The sequence below is a fragment of the Molothrus aeneus genome, unplaced genomic scaffold (genome assembly GCF_037042795.1).
Source record: "Molothrus aeneus isolate 106 unplaced genomic scaffold, BPBGC_Maene_1.0 scaffold_19a, whole genome shotgun sequence".
Lineage (NCBI taxonomy): Eukaryota > Metazoa > Chordata > Aves > Passeriformes > Icteridae > Molothrus > Molothrus aeneus.
In genome coordinates, this window is record NW_027098863.1 from 1,850,094 (window position 1) to 1,868,216 (window position 18,123).

The following is an 18,123-nucleotide window of genomic DNA, read 5'->3' on the forward strand; positions in this document are numbered from 1 at the left end:
GATGGCAGCAGCACCTGCAGCAACTGCTGGCAACACTTGGTCTCTGTCAGAAGCTCTTACTCCATGCTGGAATTATTTTCTCATTGAAGTCATTTCCTGCACCACAAAAACATCTTTGCCATGAAGACACAGAAGAATCTGGCATTAAGGAATCCTCACTTCAGGAAAGTTTTACTTCCCACTGCTCAGCTCAAGTAGTTCCAAAATTTGCAAACTTCCCAAATTTATTGGGATCGCCTGACAATGTGACTGGTCTACAAGTTTGTGTCCCATGCTGAAGCAGCAACTCATTTGCCTTATCATCCATTGAATGTCACTTTACAAAACATAACATTACACAGAACCAAAAAGAAGCCCATTCTTTGATTTGCAAATGGATTTTGATGAATGATGATAATCTCCTAATTTTCTTAAGGAATAAAAACTCTCAAGGAATGAAAGACCACTCAGTGTTACAAGAGTAAGCCAAACAAATGAGTAGATGGCAAAAGGGCTGATCCTCCCGCAGTACAGATATCTAAGTGGCCAATAAAGTACAGCTCTCCCCTCTTGTTCCCTGCAGGGGAAACAGGACCATGAATAGAAATAGTCACAGATATTCTTTCTGCCCTCCATAACCAAAGCTGTGCCAAAGCACAGATGCTGCCTTCAAACTGACTCAAATTCCAGCCCAGACCTCTCACCTTCCAGACAACTCCTTCCCCAACACCCCACCAACACCAACCCCCCCCAAAATCCCCCACAGAAGCCCTCAACACCCCAGCAGGAGCCCCAGCTGTGCCCGTCCCTCTGCAGAGCTTTCCCAGCCTCCAGCAGACGCCCTGGTTCCCTGCACCTGCTGTGGGATGGCACTCAGGAGGATCTGCTCCAAGGCCTTCCCCGGTGGCAGCTCAGGCTGCCAGGCCTGTGGTTCCTGGATCACCCTTCCCAGCGAGCCTTCCTGGGCACGGCTGTTCCATGGGCACCTCTGCGCTCAGCTCGGACTGCTCCACTCAGCCAGGGCTGCTGGGAAAGGATCCAGAGCAGCCTGGCCAGCTCTTTCTCCAGCTCCCTCTTCACTCTTGGGGGAGGTAGAACATCCCACAGGAAAGCAACTGGTGCCAGAAGGAGTGGGCAGCATCAGGCAGCTCTGGGGAGGCACCTCAGGACTGCTGTACCCTGAGGGAACACTGCTGGCCATGCCCTGTGGGTATCTGCAAAAGTTTCAAATCAGCTGCCTCAGCTCCCAGGGCCTCTCTTGGCCAGCATCCTGACGTGGATGCAGGGCTGCTGCCAGGCACTGCTGGGACCCAGCGGGACAGGAGCGGCTGTCTCGTGTCCACGGAGCAGCCCTGACACAGCCAGGGCCATCCCGAAAGCAGACAAACGCTCACGGGTCAGCAGAGAGGAGCAAGGAGCACTGGGCTCCTCTCAGGGGATCTCAGCTGGGCTCACTCCACCACACACCCCCATTTTGAGGCTGCTGATGCCCAGCTGCCAGAAATGCCCACCTTGTTCTCTCCAAGATGCACAGGGAGAGCCAATGAGCAGGATACCTTGGGAGGCCTTTTCTGAGTGCAGGGACACACCAAGATCAGCCAAGGCTCGCCACGCTGCCTGGCCCACACAGCCCAGCTCTGTGCTGGCCCTGGGCCACAGCAGCTCCCACCAAGCAGGAGGCAAAGGCATTTTGCCAAGAGTTGAAACACAGCAGTCAGGAAAGACGTGAAAAGTGTGTGTGTAAAGGCCTTTTAATTCACAGCTCTCACAGAGAGCTTTGGGGCTTGTGGCTGGACAGAGATGCTCCTGCTCACCGTCTGTCCAAAGGGGGTAGCACATCCTGCTGCAGGTGCTTGGCTTGGTCTCTGCAGGTCCAGGCAGATGCCAAACCTGCTCTTCACAGCCTTCTCCCTGCCCCTCTGCCAAGTGCAAGGGGCCTCAAGGACTGAAAGGAGCACAGAGAGACAAAGGGGGACACTCACACCTGCCTCACTGGGAGCTCCCTGGGAAGCACTTTCTTTGAGAAGCAAGCCCCTTTCCTCCAAAGGCATTTCCCCAAATGTGTGGCTTTCCTGGGGAACACCAACACACCCTTAAGAAAAGCTGGCAAGGCTGAATGACTCCAGGTCCTTTCAGGACAGGCACTCCAGCTCCAGCTCGTATTCCCCCAAGTGTGTATCCAGGTGCAGGTTCAGAGATGCAGCCCCAGGCCCTCTACAAACACAAGCTGCCCGCTGCCTCTTCCCCTGCCTCAGCTCCTGCCTGTGCTCACAGCACCAAAACCAGGCTGTTCCCAGCCAGAGCCCAGGGTCCTGTCCCCACAGGACGCTCTTGCCAGCACCTTCCGGGACTCTCTGCTGTGCACACAGCGCTTTTCATGCCCACTCCCAACAGGCTTTGGAACACAGAGCACAACCTGGCTGGCTCTGCCACCAGCACAGCCCAAACACAGACGGAGGAAGAAGCAGCAGGGGTTGATTTGCGGCCATGCCCAAGAGAGACTGGAAGGGTGCCCTCCCTCTGCTCTCCCTTGGTTGGCTTTCTGACTGGCTCTGAGCCTGGGGCTGCCATTCCTCACTTGTGGGGACCAGAACCACAGCCAGGATCCCGGCACTGCCTGACAGCGCTCTGGGCACCGGCACGGCCACGTGTCCGAGTCTCGGGCACCGTGCTGCTGCTTCACTTGCCCTTAGGCACACCCAGAGCTCCCTGCTAAGCCCGGATGGTCTCTGGTTCTGCCCTCTTCCTCATCCTGTGCAGGGATGGAGCACTGCTGTGCTTTCAGGAAGCTATTCTTGAAAACTTCCAGCATTCCAAGCTCCTTTGCCCTCCTTGGATGCTTGCCATAGAATCCCTCTCAGCTGGGTTCAGAGCATCCTCAGGTTTGCTCTTCCAAAATCCAGGGGCTCCGAGGTGCTCAGCAAGATCTGGAACTGCACAGTGTTGTGGAACTGCACCTTGAGCACAGGAACCTTTCCAGCCTGACCTGCCCTCGTTCCTCTGTGTCTGTGCACAAAACACGGCGCGGAGAGGATGGCAGCAGGGGCCTGTGTGTCTCAGGGCTCTGGATTTGCATCGCTCTAGCTCCACAGAGATGCAGGTAAAGCAAAGAAGCCAAACTGTTTATTAATGGAAGGCGAAGCAGAGGGATGAGCTGGGAGGGAAGAAAGGGGATGGGCAGGGTCTGAGGGCTGGAGGGAGGGAGCTGTCAACAGGGAGGGAGAAGGCAGGAGCCATGGGAGCTTCCCACAGGCTCAGTTTTGCCAGTCATCAGCTGTGCCTGGAACTCCAGCTGATCCCCTCTGGTCTCCAGGTGGTCTCACCTTCCAAGGGATCTGAAGGTCTTAAAGAGTCACTGGTTCTTCTGAGCCAGCAGATGAAAGTTCTGCAGCTCTTCCCTCAAACATCACCTGAACAAATGTGCTTATGCAGGAGGGGCTGTTGTCTTCACTCAGGGCTCGAAGGGCTGGAAGAGAGAGGAACGGAGCCACGGTCAGAACGTGGATGTGCAGGAATCCAAGGAGACCTTCCTGCCAGAGCCATCCCACTCAGCTCTTGCCATGGCCACAAGAGAGGAGAGGCCAAGGGGATCAGCTGCAAAGTGCTGGCCATGAATCCCCCTGCCTGCATCCCTGAAAACTCTGTGTGCTCTGCCCACGCCACCCCTGGTCCACACAAGGAGCAAAGCCCACCGCAGCCGGGACAGGGATTGCAGCTCCCTGCTCTGGCATTGCAGCTCCCCCAGCCAGCCCCTGCTGACAGCCCACTGCCCTCATCACCCTCATGGAGGGCCTGGAGCTCTTCCTTCTGCCCCATCAGGAGCACCCAGGCAATCCCTGGGAACACAGGCTAACCAAACTAAGGCTGCCCTGGCTGTTATCCAGTTTGCTTTATGGCTTAATGAGGTGAGGAATTCATGGATTTTTAACTTCCTCTGGAAGGCAGGCACATGGATTCAGAGCTATCACACACTAAGTGTATGGTTTTGGGGTTACTTTAATAATGGTCCTTACTGTGAGGAAATGACACGGGGGCAAATTTTTTCCCAGCCCTTCACCCAGCTCTTTGGGTCTGCCCCACCAGTTTTCAAAGGGTTCAGATCCACTCTAAATGCTAATGATATCATACAGTGGCTGGTGTTGCTGATAGGCCTGTTACATTTAGCATTCAGAGATAAGGGAAGATTAACCTGGATAACCACACTGACACCTACCCCAGAGACCAGGGATGCTGCTGCCCCAGAGCCTGACCCTGCCCCACAGCCCACCTCAGAAATGAACCACCCAGGCTGGATGAGGGTTCTAATGAAAGAGATGGGCCAGATGATGAAGGAGTACATTTCCACAGCTGGTGAAAAGCCATCCCCCTGCCTCAAAGAGGGAGAGTCTGATGGTGCAGCAGTGGAACCCACAGATGTTACAACTGTCCAGGTTCCAGCTGAACTGCAAAGGCAGTCACAGCCAGCAGCAGTCGCCCTGGTGGAAACAAGGAGATCTAAGATGAAATCAGAGCACTCAGATGAGGATATGAAAGGAGGGCCTTCACAACGCCCAGGAGAGGCAACAGTTGAGGTCATCACCGAGTCCCTGACGAACGAAAGTCTCCGTAATCTGCACAAAGACATTGTATGACAAGGACGTGAGGCTTATACAACCTGGCTGCTTTGGGTCTGGGACCTTATGGGTACAGGTGTCCAGCTGGATGGTGGTGAGGCAAGGAATTTGGGACCCTTGACCCAGGACTCAGGTAGGAATCTGATTTTTGTAAGGGAGCCAAGGTCCCTTTCCCTCTGGGAGTGGCTTTTAATGAGTGTCAGAGAGAGGTTTGTCCACAGGGAGAGAATGCAGGACCAGGACCATAGAATGCGCTGGAAGACTCTTGAGGAAGGGATCCAACAGCTGAGAGAAGTGGCAGTATTGGAGGTACTCTTTGGGAGGGATGGACAGCATGATAATGACCCCAACAAGGTCAGGTGCACAGGGCAAATGTTGTGGAGTCTGGCAAATCTGGGGCCAGCTCAATACACCACCTTCATTGCAATGATTAATGCCAATAACAAACGAGAGACAGTGGGTTCTGTGGCCAACAAGCTTAGAAATTTTGAGAGTGTGATCAATGGCCCAATGCAGGCTCATGTCTCTGCCGTAGTCCAAGAACTCAGAGAGGAGATGAGGGAGATGAGGGAGGAGGTGAGGAGGAACAGTTCCCACATTGCACCAGTGTGAGTCACAGGCCCCAGAGTCAGAGCCCAATGTTCCTCAGCTAGAGAGAGAGGGTACAGCCCACGGGCTGACCTGTGATTCTTTCTGCGTGACCATGGGGCAGACATGGGAAGGTGGGATGGAAAATCCACTTCTGTCCTGGCAGCATGGATGCATCAGCTCAAGGAGGGAAACACTAATCGAGGGAACTCCAGTAAAGTGAAGGTAGCCCCAACCTCCCATGACTGAGCTGCTGAGTATGATCCGTCAGATCCCCTGGAAGGTACCTTGACCATGTATGCCCAGGGTTAGAGGGGCCCTGCCTCTAGCCAGGGAGAGGCACGGGAAAACCAGATTTTCTGGACAGTGTGGAGCTGATGGCCTGGCACATCAGAGCCACAAAAATACGATGCCTTAGTTGATACTGGTGCGCAGTGTACCCTGATACCATCGGGACATGTGGGGGCAGAACCTGTTTCCATTGCCGGGGTGCCGGGGGGATCCCAGCAATTGACCCTGTTGGGAGCCCAGGTGAGCCTGACTGGGAAGGAGTGGTAGAAACATCCTATTGTGACTGTCCCAGAGGCCCCGTGTATTCTGGGCATAGATTTCCTCCAGAATGGCTGTTACAAAGGCCCAAAGGGACTCAGATGGGCTTTTGGCATAGCTGCTGTAGAGGCTGAGAGCATCAAGCAGTTGAACACTTTGCCTGGACTATCAGTAAACCCATCTGCAGTAGGACTCCTGAAGGTGGAAGAGCAACGAGTGCCAATTGCCACCTCGACAGTGCACCGCCGGCAATATTGAACAAATTGAGATGCTGTGATGCCCATCCATAAGATGATCCGTGAGCTGGAGAGCCAAGGGGTGGTCAGCAAAACCCACTCACCCTTCAACAGCCCCATCTGGCCTGTGTGCAAGTCTGACAGAGAATGGAGATTGACTGTGGACTATCATGGCTTGAATGAAGTGACTCCACTGCTGAGCGCTGCTGTGCCAGACATGCTGGAACTCCAGTACGAGCTGGAGTCCAAGGCAGCAAAGTGGTACCCACTGTTGACATTGCTAACGTGTTTGTCTCCATTCCTCTGGCAGCAGAATGCAGGCTCAGTTTGCTTTCACCTGGAGGGATGTGCAGTACACCTGGAACTGACTGCCCCAGGGGTGGAAGCACAGCCCCACCATCTGCCATGGACTGATCCAGGCTGCACTGGAAAAGGGTGAGGCTCCAGGACACCTGTAATATATTGATGACATCAGTGTGTGGGGGAAGACAGCAGCAGAAGTGTTCGAGAAAGGGGAGAAAATCATTCAGATTCTCATAAAAGCTGGTTTTGCCATCAAGAAGAGCAAAGTAAAGGGACCTGCTCAAGAGATCCAGTTCCTGGGTGTGAAGTGGCAAGATGGACGGTGTCAGATTCCCACCAATGTCATCAACAAGATCACTGCAATGTCTCCACCAACTAGCAAGAAGGAAACACAAGTTTTCCTGGGTGCCATCGGTTTTTGGAGGATGCACATTCCTGAGTACAGTCAGATTGTGAGCCCTCTCTACCTGGTCACCCTCAAGAAGAACGAGCTCCACTGGGGACCAGAGCAGCAACAAGCCTTTGCCCAGATCAAGCAGGAGATCGCTCATGCAGTAGCTCTTGGCCCAGTCAGGACAGGACCAGAGGTGAAGAACATGCTCTATTCTGCAACCAGGAACCATGGCTTGTCCTGGAGCCTTTGGCAGAAGTTGCCTGGGGAGACTCGGGGCCAACCACTGGGATTTTGGAGTCGAAGCTACAGAGGGTCTGAAGCCAACTACACTCCCACAGAGGAGGAAATCTTGGCTGCCTATGAAGGAGTCCAGGCTGCCTCAGAGGTGATTGGTACAGAAGCACAACTCCTCCTGGCACCCCGACTACCAGTACTGGGGTGGATATTTAAAGCAAAAGTTCCCTCTAGGCACCATGCCACCAGTGCTACATGGAGCAAATGGATTGCTGTTATCACACAGCGCGCCCGTATTGGAAACCTGAATTGCCCTGGGATTTTGGAAATAATTACAAACTGGCCAGAAGGTGAAAACTTCTGTCTCACTGATAAAGTGACAAGAAGTGACACATGCTGAAGAAGCTCCACCATACAACCAACTGCCCCCAGAGGAAACACACTACGCTCTTTTTACTGATGGTTCTTGCCGCATTGTGGGAATGAAACAGAAGTGGAAAGCAGCCGTATGGAGCCCCACAGGACAGGTCACAGAGGCCACTGAAGGAGAAGGTGGATCAAGTCAATTTGCAGAACTCAAAGCTGTTCAACTGGCCCTGGACATTGCTGAGAGACAGAATTGGCCAAAGCTCTACCTTTACACTGATTCATGGATGGTAGCCAATGTTCTGTGGGGATATCTGGAGAGGTGGAAAGAGGTTAACTGGCAGCATGGAGTAAAACAAATTTGGGCTGTTGATGAATGGAAAGACATTCTCATTTGGGTGGAGAAGCTGCCTGTGAATGTCCGCCATGTAGATGCCCATGTCCCCAAGAGCAGAGCTAATGAGGAGCACCAAAACAATGAGCAGGTAGACCAGGCTGCAAAGATAGAGGTGTCCAAGATAGACCTAGGTTGGGAACACAAGGGAGAGTTATTCCCAGCTCGATGGGCCCATGATGCCTCAGGCCATCAGGGCAGAGATGCCACCTATAAGTGGGCACGAGACTGAGAGGTGGATCTAACCATGGACAGAATTTCTCAGGTTATCCATGACTGTGAGACATGTGCTGCCATCAAGCAGGCCAAGCGAGTGAAGCCCCTATGGTATGGTGGGCAGTGGTCCAAGTACAAGTATGGGGAGGCCTGGCAGATTGACTCCATCATACTGCCCCAGACACGCCAGGGCAAGCGCTACGTGCTGACCATGGTGGAAGCCACCACTGGATGGTTGGAAACCTACCCTGTGCCTCATGCTGTGGCCCGGAACACCATCCTGGGCCTGGAAAAGCAAATCCTGTGGAGACATGGCACCTCTGAGAGGATTGAGTCAGACAATGGGACTCATTTCAAGAACAGCCTCATCAACACCTGGGCTAAGGAACATGGCATTGAGTGGGTGTACCATATCCCCTACCATGCACCAGCTGCAGGCAAAGTGGAGAGGTACAATGGACTACTAAAAAGCCAGTAGAAAGCCTTGAGTGGGAGAATCTTTCAAAAATTGGAAGCAGCATTTAGCAAAGGTCATCTGGTTAGTTAACAGCCAAGGTTCCAGCAACCGAGCAGGTCCTGCCCAGTCTGAGTCCCTGAATATAATAGATGGAGGTAAAATTCCAGTGGTACATGTCAGAGGTATGTTAGGGAAGACAGTTTGGATCAATTCTGCCTCGAGTACAGACAAACTCATTTGTGGGGTTGTTTTTGCTCAGGGACCAGGTTGCACATGGTGGATAATGCAAAGAGATGGAAGAACACGATGTGTACCTCAGGGAGATCTGATTGTGGGGTGAGACCTATGTGTAAATATCACTGTTTGCTGAATGTTACTGCCATTGTCTGTGTATAGCTGTATATTGGATGTATAATGTATGTGTTTGTAGAGTTAGAATATATATTATTTTTAGTAGTAAGCAGATGATATGTGGATAAGGGGTGTCCTGGGTTGACTATATGATGCTTTTATCCCCTATCATCTTGCTCTGTTTATGCCGAATAATAAGTTTTGCACCTTTAAGACTTGTTCCAGAGAGTGAAGGGGGGAGAGAAGAAGCGTGCAGTTTGTTTTCAGGCACTGCACTCACTCCTCCACATTCCTGCTCCTGGACTGTGTTGTCTGCAGATGGACAGACAGCAGGACAGAGCTCTCCTTTGCTTCAGTTAGTTTTAGCTCACTGAGCCAAAGAAGTTCCCTGGACTGTGTTTTTTTCCCCTTTTCTTTGGACCTGTTTAAGCCTGCTCTGGAATAAACACCCAGAACACCACTGGCACTCCCCACCTGTGGCCACCGGGTCGGGCCTGGGCCATGGCATCTCCAGGGCTGGAGGGACTGATAAGAGACTGAGTCAGCCAAGCTGCAGCCCAGGGAGGGGACTTTTCTGAGTTTGTCAGAAAAATTTGTCTCCTCTCTTTTGGAGCAGCAAGAAGTTCTATTGTTTAATAAACAGTTTTTTCCACTTTTCTCCAAGGAGGTAGTTTCTCCCGGACCGGTTGGGGGGAGGGACCGATTGAATCTGCTTTCCTAGAGGAGCCCCTTTGGGGGTTCTCTCCCAAATTTGCCCTGAACCAGGACAAAGGGGTAGCACATGGAGTGTTAGCCCATGACTGGGGAGGATCCAGGAAACCAGTGGCCTATTTATCAAAACTACTAGACCCTGTCAGCCGGGGGTGGCCAACCTGTGTTCAGGCTGTGGCAGCGACTGCCCTACTCCTAGCAGAAAGCAAAAAATTAATGTTTGGGAGAAATCTGAAAGTATACACCCCTCACTCAGTTAGAAGTATCCTAAGCCAAAAGGCTGAGAAATTACTCAGTGATTCCTAAGTGCTAAAGTACAAAACCATCTTAATAAATAGTGATTTAGAGCTGATTGTGAGTAACCAACTCAACCCTGCCCAGTTCTTGTATGGAGAACCAAGTAAGGAACTAATACATAATTGCCTAGAGGTTATAAACTATCAAACTAAAGGAAGAGAGGACCTAACAGATCAACCACTCCAAGGTGGAAAATGACTGAACATCGATGGATCTTCACGGGTAATAAAGGGGCACAGGGTATCGGGGTACGCTATAGTGCATGAAGGGATGGTGGCCACAGAAAAGAGGAAGTTACCTTCCAACTGGTCAGCCCAAAGTGTGAGTTGTATGCCATAAAGCGAGCTCTGGAAATATTAGCATGGAAAAGGAGAACAAAATATACAGACTGAAAATATGCTTTTGGAACAGTGCATATCTTTGGAAAAATTTGGGAAGAGAAAGGGCTATTAAATTCAAAGGGAAAGTGACTGATTCATGAAAAATTTTTCTTAGAAGAGTTAGAAACCTTACAATTACCAGAGGGAGCACAGGAATTTTCAGAATAGCTAAGCAGGTAACTGAACAGGGTGTGATATGTCAACAAGTGAATAAGAAAATCATGAGGAAAACACCCAGAGGAGGGTGAAAACTGGCTTTATGACCCTTCCAAAACATCCAAGTAGAATTTACTGAGCTTCCCCAGGTACAACAGTGGAAGTTTTGCCAGTGATAGCAGATCACGTGACTCATTGGGTAGAGGTGGTACCCACTGTGAAAGCCAATGCCAGTGTTGTGAGTAAAACACTTCTAGAATCAATCATTCCCCTATATGGGATGGCAAACAGGATTCATTCAGACTGGGGAACACATTTCACATCAGAGATATTTCAGAGAGTCTTTCAGGCCCTGGGAGTAAAATGGGAATTACACACTCCATGGCATCCACAGAGTTCCAGTCGGGTTGAGAAAATGAATCAAACTCCTAAAAGAGCTCTAGTGAAGGTAATGATTGAAACCCAAATGTCATGGATAAAATGTCTCCCTTTGGCCTTATTAAGAACTAGAACCCAACCCCAGTCAGATCTGGGGGTCCCACCCTATGAAATGATGTTTGGGTTTCCCTTCCTGACCTCACCCCAGAAGGTTGCCACCCATGAGGAAGGGGAAGCCAATGCCAAGAAATAAGTGATGTCTATAGCACAAACCTTAGAAGGGCTAAGACATAAAGAGGCAATTCCTCAAACTACCACCCTGGACTTCAGAATCCATAATATTAATCCCGGGGATTGGGTGATGATTAAGCCATGGAGAGATCAGCCTCTAACTCCTCAGTGGAAAGGTCTCTTTCAGGTACTGCTCACCACCGAATCGGGCGTGCGAGCTGCAGAGCGGGGATGGACTCATGGCAACAGAGTCAAAGGCCCAGGAGAAGAACCAAAGAGTGGACTGTAACATCCAGGCTGGGTGAAAAAAGATTGACTCTCAAGCAGAGACTGAAAGACAACCAGGAAAACACCAAGATGCCCAAAAAGCAGAGTCAAGCTTCCACCAGCCAGCTCAAGAACTGTCTTCCTGTTTTCATGGGTGAGAATTACCAGCATCTGTTGAGGGGAAGTACACAAGGGACTGTAAAAGGTAATGGGACAGCTTCTTCAAGAAAATAAGACAAAGGAAGGAGGACAAGGCCAGGTTGGCCCCTTTGTTTGCTACCAAGAAGGCTCCATAGCCCTGCTGTGGGTAGCAACCCCATGGGCATGGTAAGGTAGGGACAAAAGGCCACACCAGACCTCTGTAATTCCTCAGGTGTCTTTTAATTCAACAGGGACTGGAGGGCAGGACCGAGTTGGCCTCTGTGCTCACCCCTAAGATGCACCAACTACGGGCAGCAGCCACATAGGCACGGTCGATGGGAGTCAAAGCCACACTGGACCTCTGGGATGCCCTTTTGTCCATTCCAAATGAGTGTGTCTAAGGAAAACCTGAGATTTTTTCTCCTGTTCCCACTGTCCTTGCCCACATCAACAGATGCTGGTATGACTCATTCAAGAGAGAGAGAAAGTTTTGACTTAATTGTTTGAGCAAAATGACTTCTAGAAAAAGAAAAGGGGGGCTTGTTATAGATGAGTAATCCTATGGTTGACTCTCACAACTAAGGGGTGAATATTAAATATCTGTTAAGAGAAGTTTTGTAGATGTACAGTTATCCTTCCCCTCCCCCTTGCATTGCTATCACAGGATGGCCTCAGTAGTTGGGGCATTTGGGAGGGTTGGCTTGTTCCTATGGCAGCACCTGACCTCCAATCAAGGTGTGAGACAGTGATCTCTACCACTGGACAGAGAAGGAGTCGATTGACAAGACTTTGGGAGGGGCTGGAGGTATAAAAGACAGAATATCCATTTTGTAGATGAGCACACAGTGACTGAATTCTTTGCTTCTGGCACTGTATCCTTTTCTTTATTCAGTCTTCTGCTGTATTTTGATAAGGCCTTAATAAGGCATTTAAATTTTTGAAAGTGAAAATCTTTTCTCACATGGGGTTGGGGAATGTGGGGCAAGGTTGTCCACACTGGGTCACCTCCCAAGGTACAACTTCACTGACCTGGACAGACCTCCTTAGGAGAGACTCTGGATCAATATCAATCACAGAATGCTGCAATCACCTTTTGTATAATAGGAAGAGCAATAAAAGACACCCTTTGAGATAGGAATACATATTACTTAGAAGCACTTTGAAATATTTCTCTATACAGTAAAAGGAAATCTTCCTAATGAACTGCTCCAGACCAGAGGAAATCAAGGCAGAGCCATGGTTTGTCAGGACTTGCTTGATCCTAATGAGCCCTGTGGTGCATTTGGAGCTGAGTCTGGAACCTCAGGGCCTGAGAGGAGATTGCAAAAAAACTTTCCAGGAGTCAAAGTCAAAAGAAAACCCCAAAGTGTCTCAAGGCATGAATGGGCCCCACTGAGTTTCATCTCCAACAAAGGCTCCTCATGGGCTCCTTGGAGGAGAGAATTGCTGGCCAGGATGGCACAAAAACCTCTTGGACACTCAGTGTGGAAAGGAAAATCCAAAGTACCTTAAAAACCTTGAATATCTCAAGGCATTAATGAGCCCCACTGAGTGTCAGTACAAAGCTCTCCAGGGACTCATTAAGCAAATGATTGGGGCCATGATTGCACAAACTTCTCACAGAGTCTGTATCAAAAATGAAACACCAAGTACCTTAAAATAATTTATTACCTTGAAGCATTAATGATCCCACTGAGTCTCCTTACTGACAAAGCCTCTCCAGGGACTAATTACAGCAGATAATTGGAGGCCATGATTGCACAAACCTCTCAGAGACTCCAAGGCAAAAGCCAAACCCAAAGTGCTTTGAAAAAGCTGCAGTCCCTGCAGGGAGCATGAAGGAGCCCCCAGGGCCATTGCTGAGCAAGGCTCCCCAGGGACTCCTTCCAGCAGATCCTTGAGGCCACTGGGATGTGGGCTAGGGGGGGATGCTGAGGGCAGGACAAGCGGCTGACAGTGCCCAGCCTGGCTGGGGCTGTGCCAGGAGGCCCCAGGGCCTCAAGACAAGGTGTCTCCTCCCAGCCCTTGGTGGCACAGACCCTGCTGTGGCCCAGGGCACCAAGACTTGGCTTCTCTTTGTCCCCACCTGTCATCACTGCCTGCAGTTCTCTGCTCTGCCTGGGGCCTGGGGACACTTGCTCAGTCGTGTCCCCCTCTGGGACCCATTAAAAGTCCAAGAAAGTTTGGAGTTGGATTCTGCCTTGGAGTTCTGGAGAGGTTTCTTCAGCTCCCTCTCAGGGACTGATGTTCAGGGCCTGAGCACAAAGCCCCAGAGGCTGATTAAAGTCCTTGTGCTGTGTCTGTGCTGCTGAGCTGGGCTGGGCTCCTGGCCCAGAGGCAGCTCCTGGTCACCAAGAAGAGCTTCAAAAGCACATTTCTCTTGATGAGCAGCTCTTGTGCCAGCCCAGCAGGGCTGGGGCACTGCCTGCAGCCAGCCCGGGCACAGCACAGAGGCACAGAGAGCTTCAATCACTCAGGGCTGGGAAGGGGCTGAGAAGTGCCTGGGGCACAATCACTGCCAGCCCTTGGCACAGGAACCTCTGGCTGCAGGACAGTGCAGCTGCAGCTCCTGGAGCCATCTCCTGCAGCTGGAACATGCCAATGCCTGCAGAGCCTGTGAGTACATTCTCTGCTTGTCTCTTGTGCAGAGCAGCCAGGGGTGCCCAGGGCTGTCCTGCAGAGCAGGGTCCTGCAGCCCAGGGCACTGTGCTGGGGCAGGGACTCTGCTGCCTGCCAGGGACAGCTCTCAGCCAGCCCTGGCAGCTGCTCCCAGTACTGGGGAACAAGATCTGGGTGGCAGGAGACAGCTGGTGAGGCTTGGGAGTGTTCTCCTTGTGTGGGGAGGATGCTGCATTGTTCAGGGCTGCTCCCAGCATGGCATTTACCTGCAGAACATTTCCAAGTAAGTTATAAAGGGACCACAGAGATGCAGGGACTGGATGAAAGAGGAAATCATGCTTTTTAAATCTATTTTTCTGGGTTGTCTTGATGGGAAATTGCACATAGATATTTATCTCTCAGTTCAGGTTTAAAAAAAAAAAACAATCCTCTCAGATGTTTATAAACCAGGCAGTTACAGAAATCAGCACAGAGCCTATTAGAGGCAGCATCAGGGCTGCTTTTCCAGCCTCCTCAGGGTTGCTCTTGTTAGCATTCAAAAACACATAATCACAGAAGCGATTATATGTGGTGCTTTTTATTCAAGAGCTCTGGGAATCAGGGTAGTTTCCACCAAACTTATTCTGACCATACATTCGAGGTGAACGTGTTTTATACTCTATCATTACTTAAATTTCATGTTAATTATGAAACTTAGATTCATCTATTGTATACACAGATTTCAGCTAAACATAGCTCCCTTTAAATTTCCAACATAGTTTCTCACAATCCTTCCTTTGGTCATATAATAATTATATTTAATTATTAAACAATCATCACATCTAACAATTATATCTTTTATCATACTGCTTATGCAGGTGCAGTCATCTGAGAAAACACAAAGCCCAATATTTTCAAAGACTATTTTTAACATTTTCCAGGGCTCCACTATCACTCTGACGTTGCCCTCAGAGCCTGCAGAGCCAGAGCTGCCGCTGGGCAGTGCCTGAGCTGGGAGGGCTCTGCAGGGCAGAGCTGAGCCCCCAGGGCTGGGCTGGGCTCTGGCAGCACTGGCAGGACCCAGCCCTGGGCACAGGGAAGCAGCTGCTGGCAGGGACAGCTCCAGGCAGCAGAGCCCTGGGCAGGCAGTGGGGGGAAAGTGTCCCCAGGCTGTGCTGGGATATTTCAAGTCCTCTCCAAACCCAACTATTCCATGATTACTTTTCTTACAGATCCCCACGCCACGGCACTGCAAATGTCCAACAGCAGCTGCATCAGGCACTTCCTCCTGCTGGCATTGGCAGACACGCGGCAGCTGCAGCTCCTGCACTTCTGCCTCTTGCTGGGCATCTCCCTGGCTGCCCTCCTGGGCAACGGCCTCATCATCAGCGCCGTAGCCTGCGGCCACCACCTGCACACGCCCATGTTCTTCTTCCTGCTCAACCTGGCCCTCGCTGACCTGGGCTCCATCTGCACCACTGTCCCCAAAGCCATGCACAATTCCCTCTGGGACACCAGCAACATCTCCTACACTGGATGTGCTACTCAGGTTTTTTTTCTGATCTTCTTCATGGGAGCAGAGTATTTTCTCCTCACCACTATGTGCTACGACCGCTACATGTCCATCTGCAAACCCCTGCACTACGGGACCCTCCTGGGCAGCAGAGCTTGTGCCCACATGGCAGCAGCTGCCTGGGCCAGTGCCTTTCTCAATGCTCTCATGCTCACAGCCAATACATTTTCCCTGCCCCTGTGCCATGGCAATGCCCTGGGCCAGTTCTTCTGTGAAATCCCACAGATTGTGAAACTCTCCTGCTCACACTCCAACCTCAGGGAACTTGGGCTCATTGCTGTTAGTGTGTGTTTAGCATTTGGCTGTTTTGTGTTCATTGTTTTCTCCTATGTGCAGATCTTCAGGGCTGTGCTGAGGATCCCCTCTGAGCTGGGACGGCACAAAGCCTTTTCCACCTGTCTCCCTCACCTGGCTGTGGTCACCCTATTTATTAGCACTGCCTCATTTGCCTATCTTAAGCCCCCCTCCATGTCCTTCCCATCCCTGGATCTGGCCCTGTCAGTTCTATACTCGGTGGTGCCTCCAGCCCTTAACCCCCTCATCTACAGCCTGAGGAACCAGGAGCTCAAGGCTTCACTGTGGAGACTGATAACTGGATGGTTTCAGAAACATTAAACTGCTGGCCAATTTCTGCAAATCACTTGTAATAAAAGTCACCTTTGATAGTACATGTTGGCTTCATTTTGGAGGTTCTTTATCTTTTATTTTAGGTTTTTAATCTTTTCTACAAATAAATGTCATTGGGCCATTGGTCATTTTGTTTCTCTCCACCTTCCCTGTGGCCACACACTGTGTCAATGAGGGGCTGTGCTCTTGGTGGTTTTAAAAGAACTAAAGGATGTCCCAGCAGAGTTTTCTGCAGAGATGCCCTTTTGTTGCCTTCTCTGGAGCTGCAGCAGCAATGTCTGTGTGCAGAGCTGGGGCAGATCAGTGCTGCCCCAGCAGCTGTGCCCAGCAGCAGCAGCAGCAGCACTTGGTGTTGCCAGTGCTGCTGCCGTGGCCCTGCCCCGCTGCCCTGGTGGCCCTGGTGTTGCTGCAGGGCCTGAGTGCTCTCGGGGCCGGGCACAGCCCTGGGGGTGGCAGTGCCGGGGCTGCAGCAGGGACAGGCCATGGGCACTGCTGGGGCAGCGCTGACGCCTCAGGCCAGGCCCTGGGGGCTCCAGGCTCCTTGCCCAGGCTCTCTCAAGAACATGGCCAGGCCAATGCTCAGCACAGAAACCCCCGTGAGCAGCCCCAGGCTGGCCGTGGGCAGGCTGGGGGCAAACAGCACGGCTGGGGCTCTGCAAGGGCCCTGGGGCAGATGGGAAGGAGCAGCAGAGCAGGGGCTGATCCATCCCCAGTGCGCTGCACATCCCAGGGCAGCGTCCCAGAGTGTCCTCATGCAGCTGCCAACAACATCCCCCCTCTGCAGCCCTGGCCTCTCCCCCAGCTCACAGAGGTGCCCCATCCTTGCAGGCACAGACACGGCAGCACTGCCTCAGCAGCTCCTGTTTGCATTGCACACAGCAGGGGCAGCACCCCCATGCTGTTGCTGTGGGGACATGAACCTGAGGGAGCACAAATGCCATCAGCCCCTGGGGCCAGCAAGGCCTGGGGGACCGCAGGGAAACCACTCAGCTTTGTCCTGGCCTCTGCACTCAGCCAGAAAGTTTGTTCCCATCAGCTGGGAGTTTCCTGTGCCACTGCAGACGCTGTTGCTCAGAGCCAGGGCTGCCTGGCAGCCACCCCCAAACTTCCCTGAGCATTTCCTTGGCTTCTCCTTTGCTTTCTTTACTCTTCCCTTGGACAAATTTCTTCCTCTTGCCCCCCCCCCCCCCCGCCCTGTTCCCTCCCCTGCAAACAGCCCATCCCTGTTTGCCCTTTCCTCTCTGGCCCCACTCCCCATTGCAGTTCCTGACTCGGCCCCATGGGAACGTCCCTTGGGCAGCAGGATCATTCTACAAGTGCTGCAGGAATTGTCTTCAGGCTCCTGCAGTGCCTGGTGCTGCCCCCTTGCCAGAGGCACCCCAGGCCAGGGGGGCACATCTGGGCTGCTGTGTCTGCCTCTGGGGCTCCCTGTTCTGGGCAATGAGGAGGAGCTGCAGAGGCTCTGCAGGACTGACAGGATGGGCTTTGGGGCTGCCAGGAGAAGCTGAGGGACCTGGGCTGCTGGAGCTGCTGAAGAGGAGGCCCAGGGCTCATCCTTCAACTGCTCCAAGGGTGGTTTCAGAGAATCCCAGAATCAGCAAGGCTGGAAAAGACCTTGGAGATCATCAAGTCCAACCTGTGCCCTTACACTGCCTTGTCTCCCCTGAGCCTCCTCTTCTCCAGGATAAACAACCCCAGCTCCCTCAGCTGCTCCTCACAGCTCTTGTGCTCCAAACCCCTCCCCAGCCTTGTTGCCCTTCTCTGGACACGCTCCAGCCCCTCCATGTCCTTCCTAAATTGGGGGGCCCAAAACTGGACACAGCACTCAAGGTGCTGCCCAACCAGTGCTGAGCACAGGGGAAGAATCGCTGCCCTGCTCCTGCTGGCCACACCATTCCTTATCCATAGGAGTGCCAGGGGTTTGATGACGGAAATGGTGGGGAGGGGGTTGGGGACAAAGTTTCATGTATTATCAGCCATGAAGGGTTTTGATCTTTATATCTCTTTAGAGTGCATTAGAAGGTGCTGGGGGTCAATATCAATTGGACATTGCTGATACCAAGCTATAAACAGGAAAAGAATAC

General features: G+C 51.8%; 2 protein-coding genes across 2 annotated transcripts in view; both read left to right on the top strand.

Moving 5' to 3' along the window:
- The window catches only part of LOC136569716 (zinc finger protein 345-like), a 183,217-nt gene that overhangs the window by 118,982 nt on the left and 46,112 nt on the right, over positions 1 to 18,123 (top strand). The gene's annotated exons all lie outside the window — the stretch shown is intronic.
- LOC136569689 (olfactory receptor 14A16-like) lies at positions 15,095 to 16,027 on the top strand. Its single transcript, XM_066570053.1, has one exon. It carries the CDS (start codon positions 15,095 to 15,097, stop codon positions 16,025 to 16,027), a length of 933 nt encoding a protein of 310 aa, XP_066426150.1.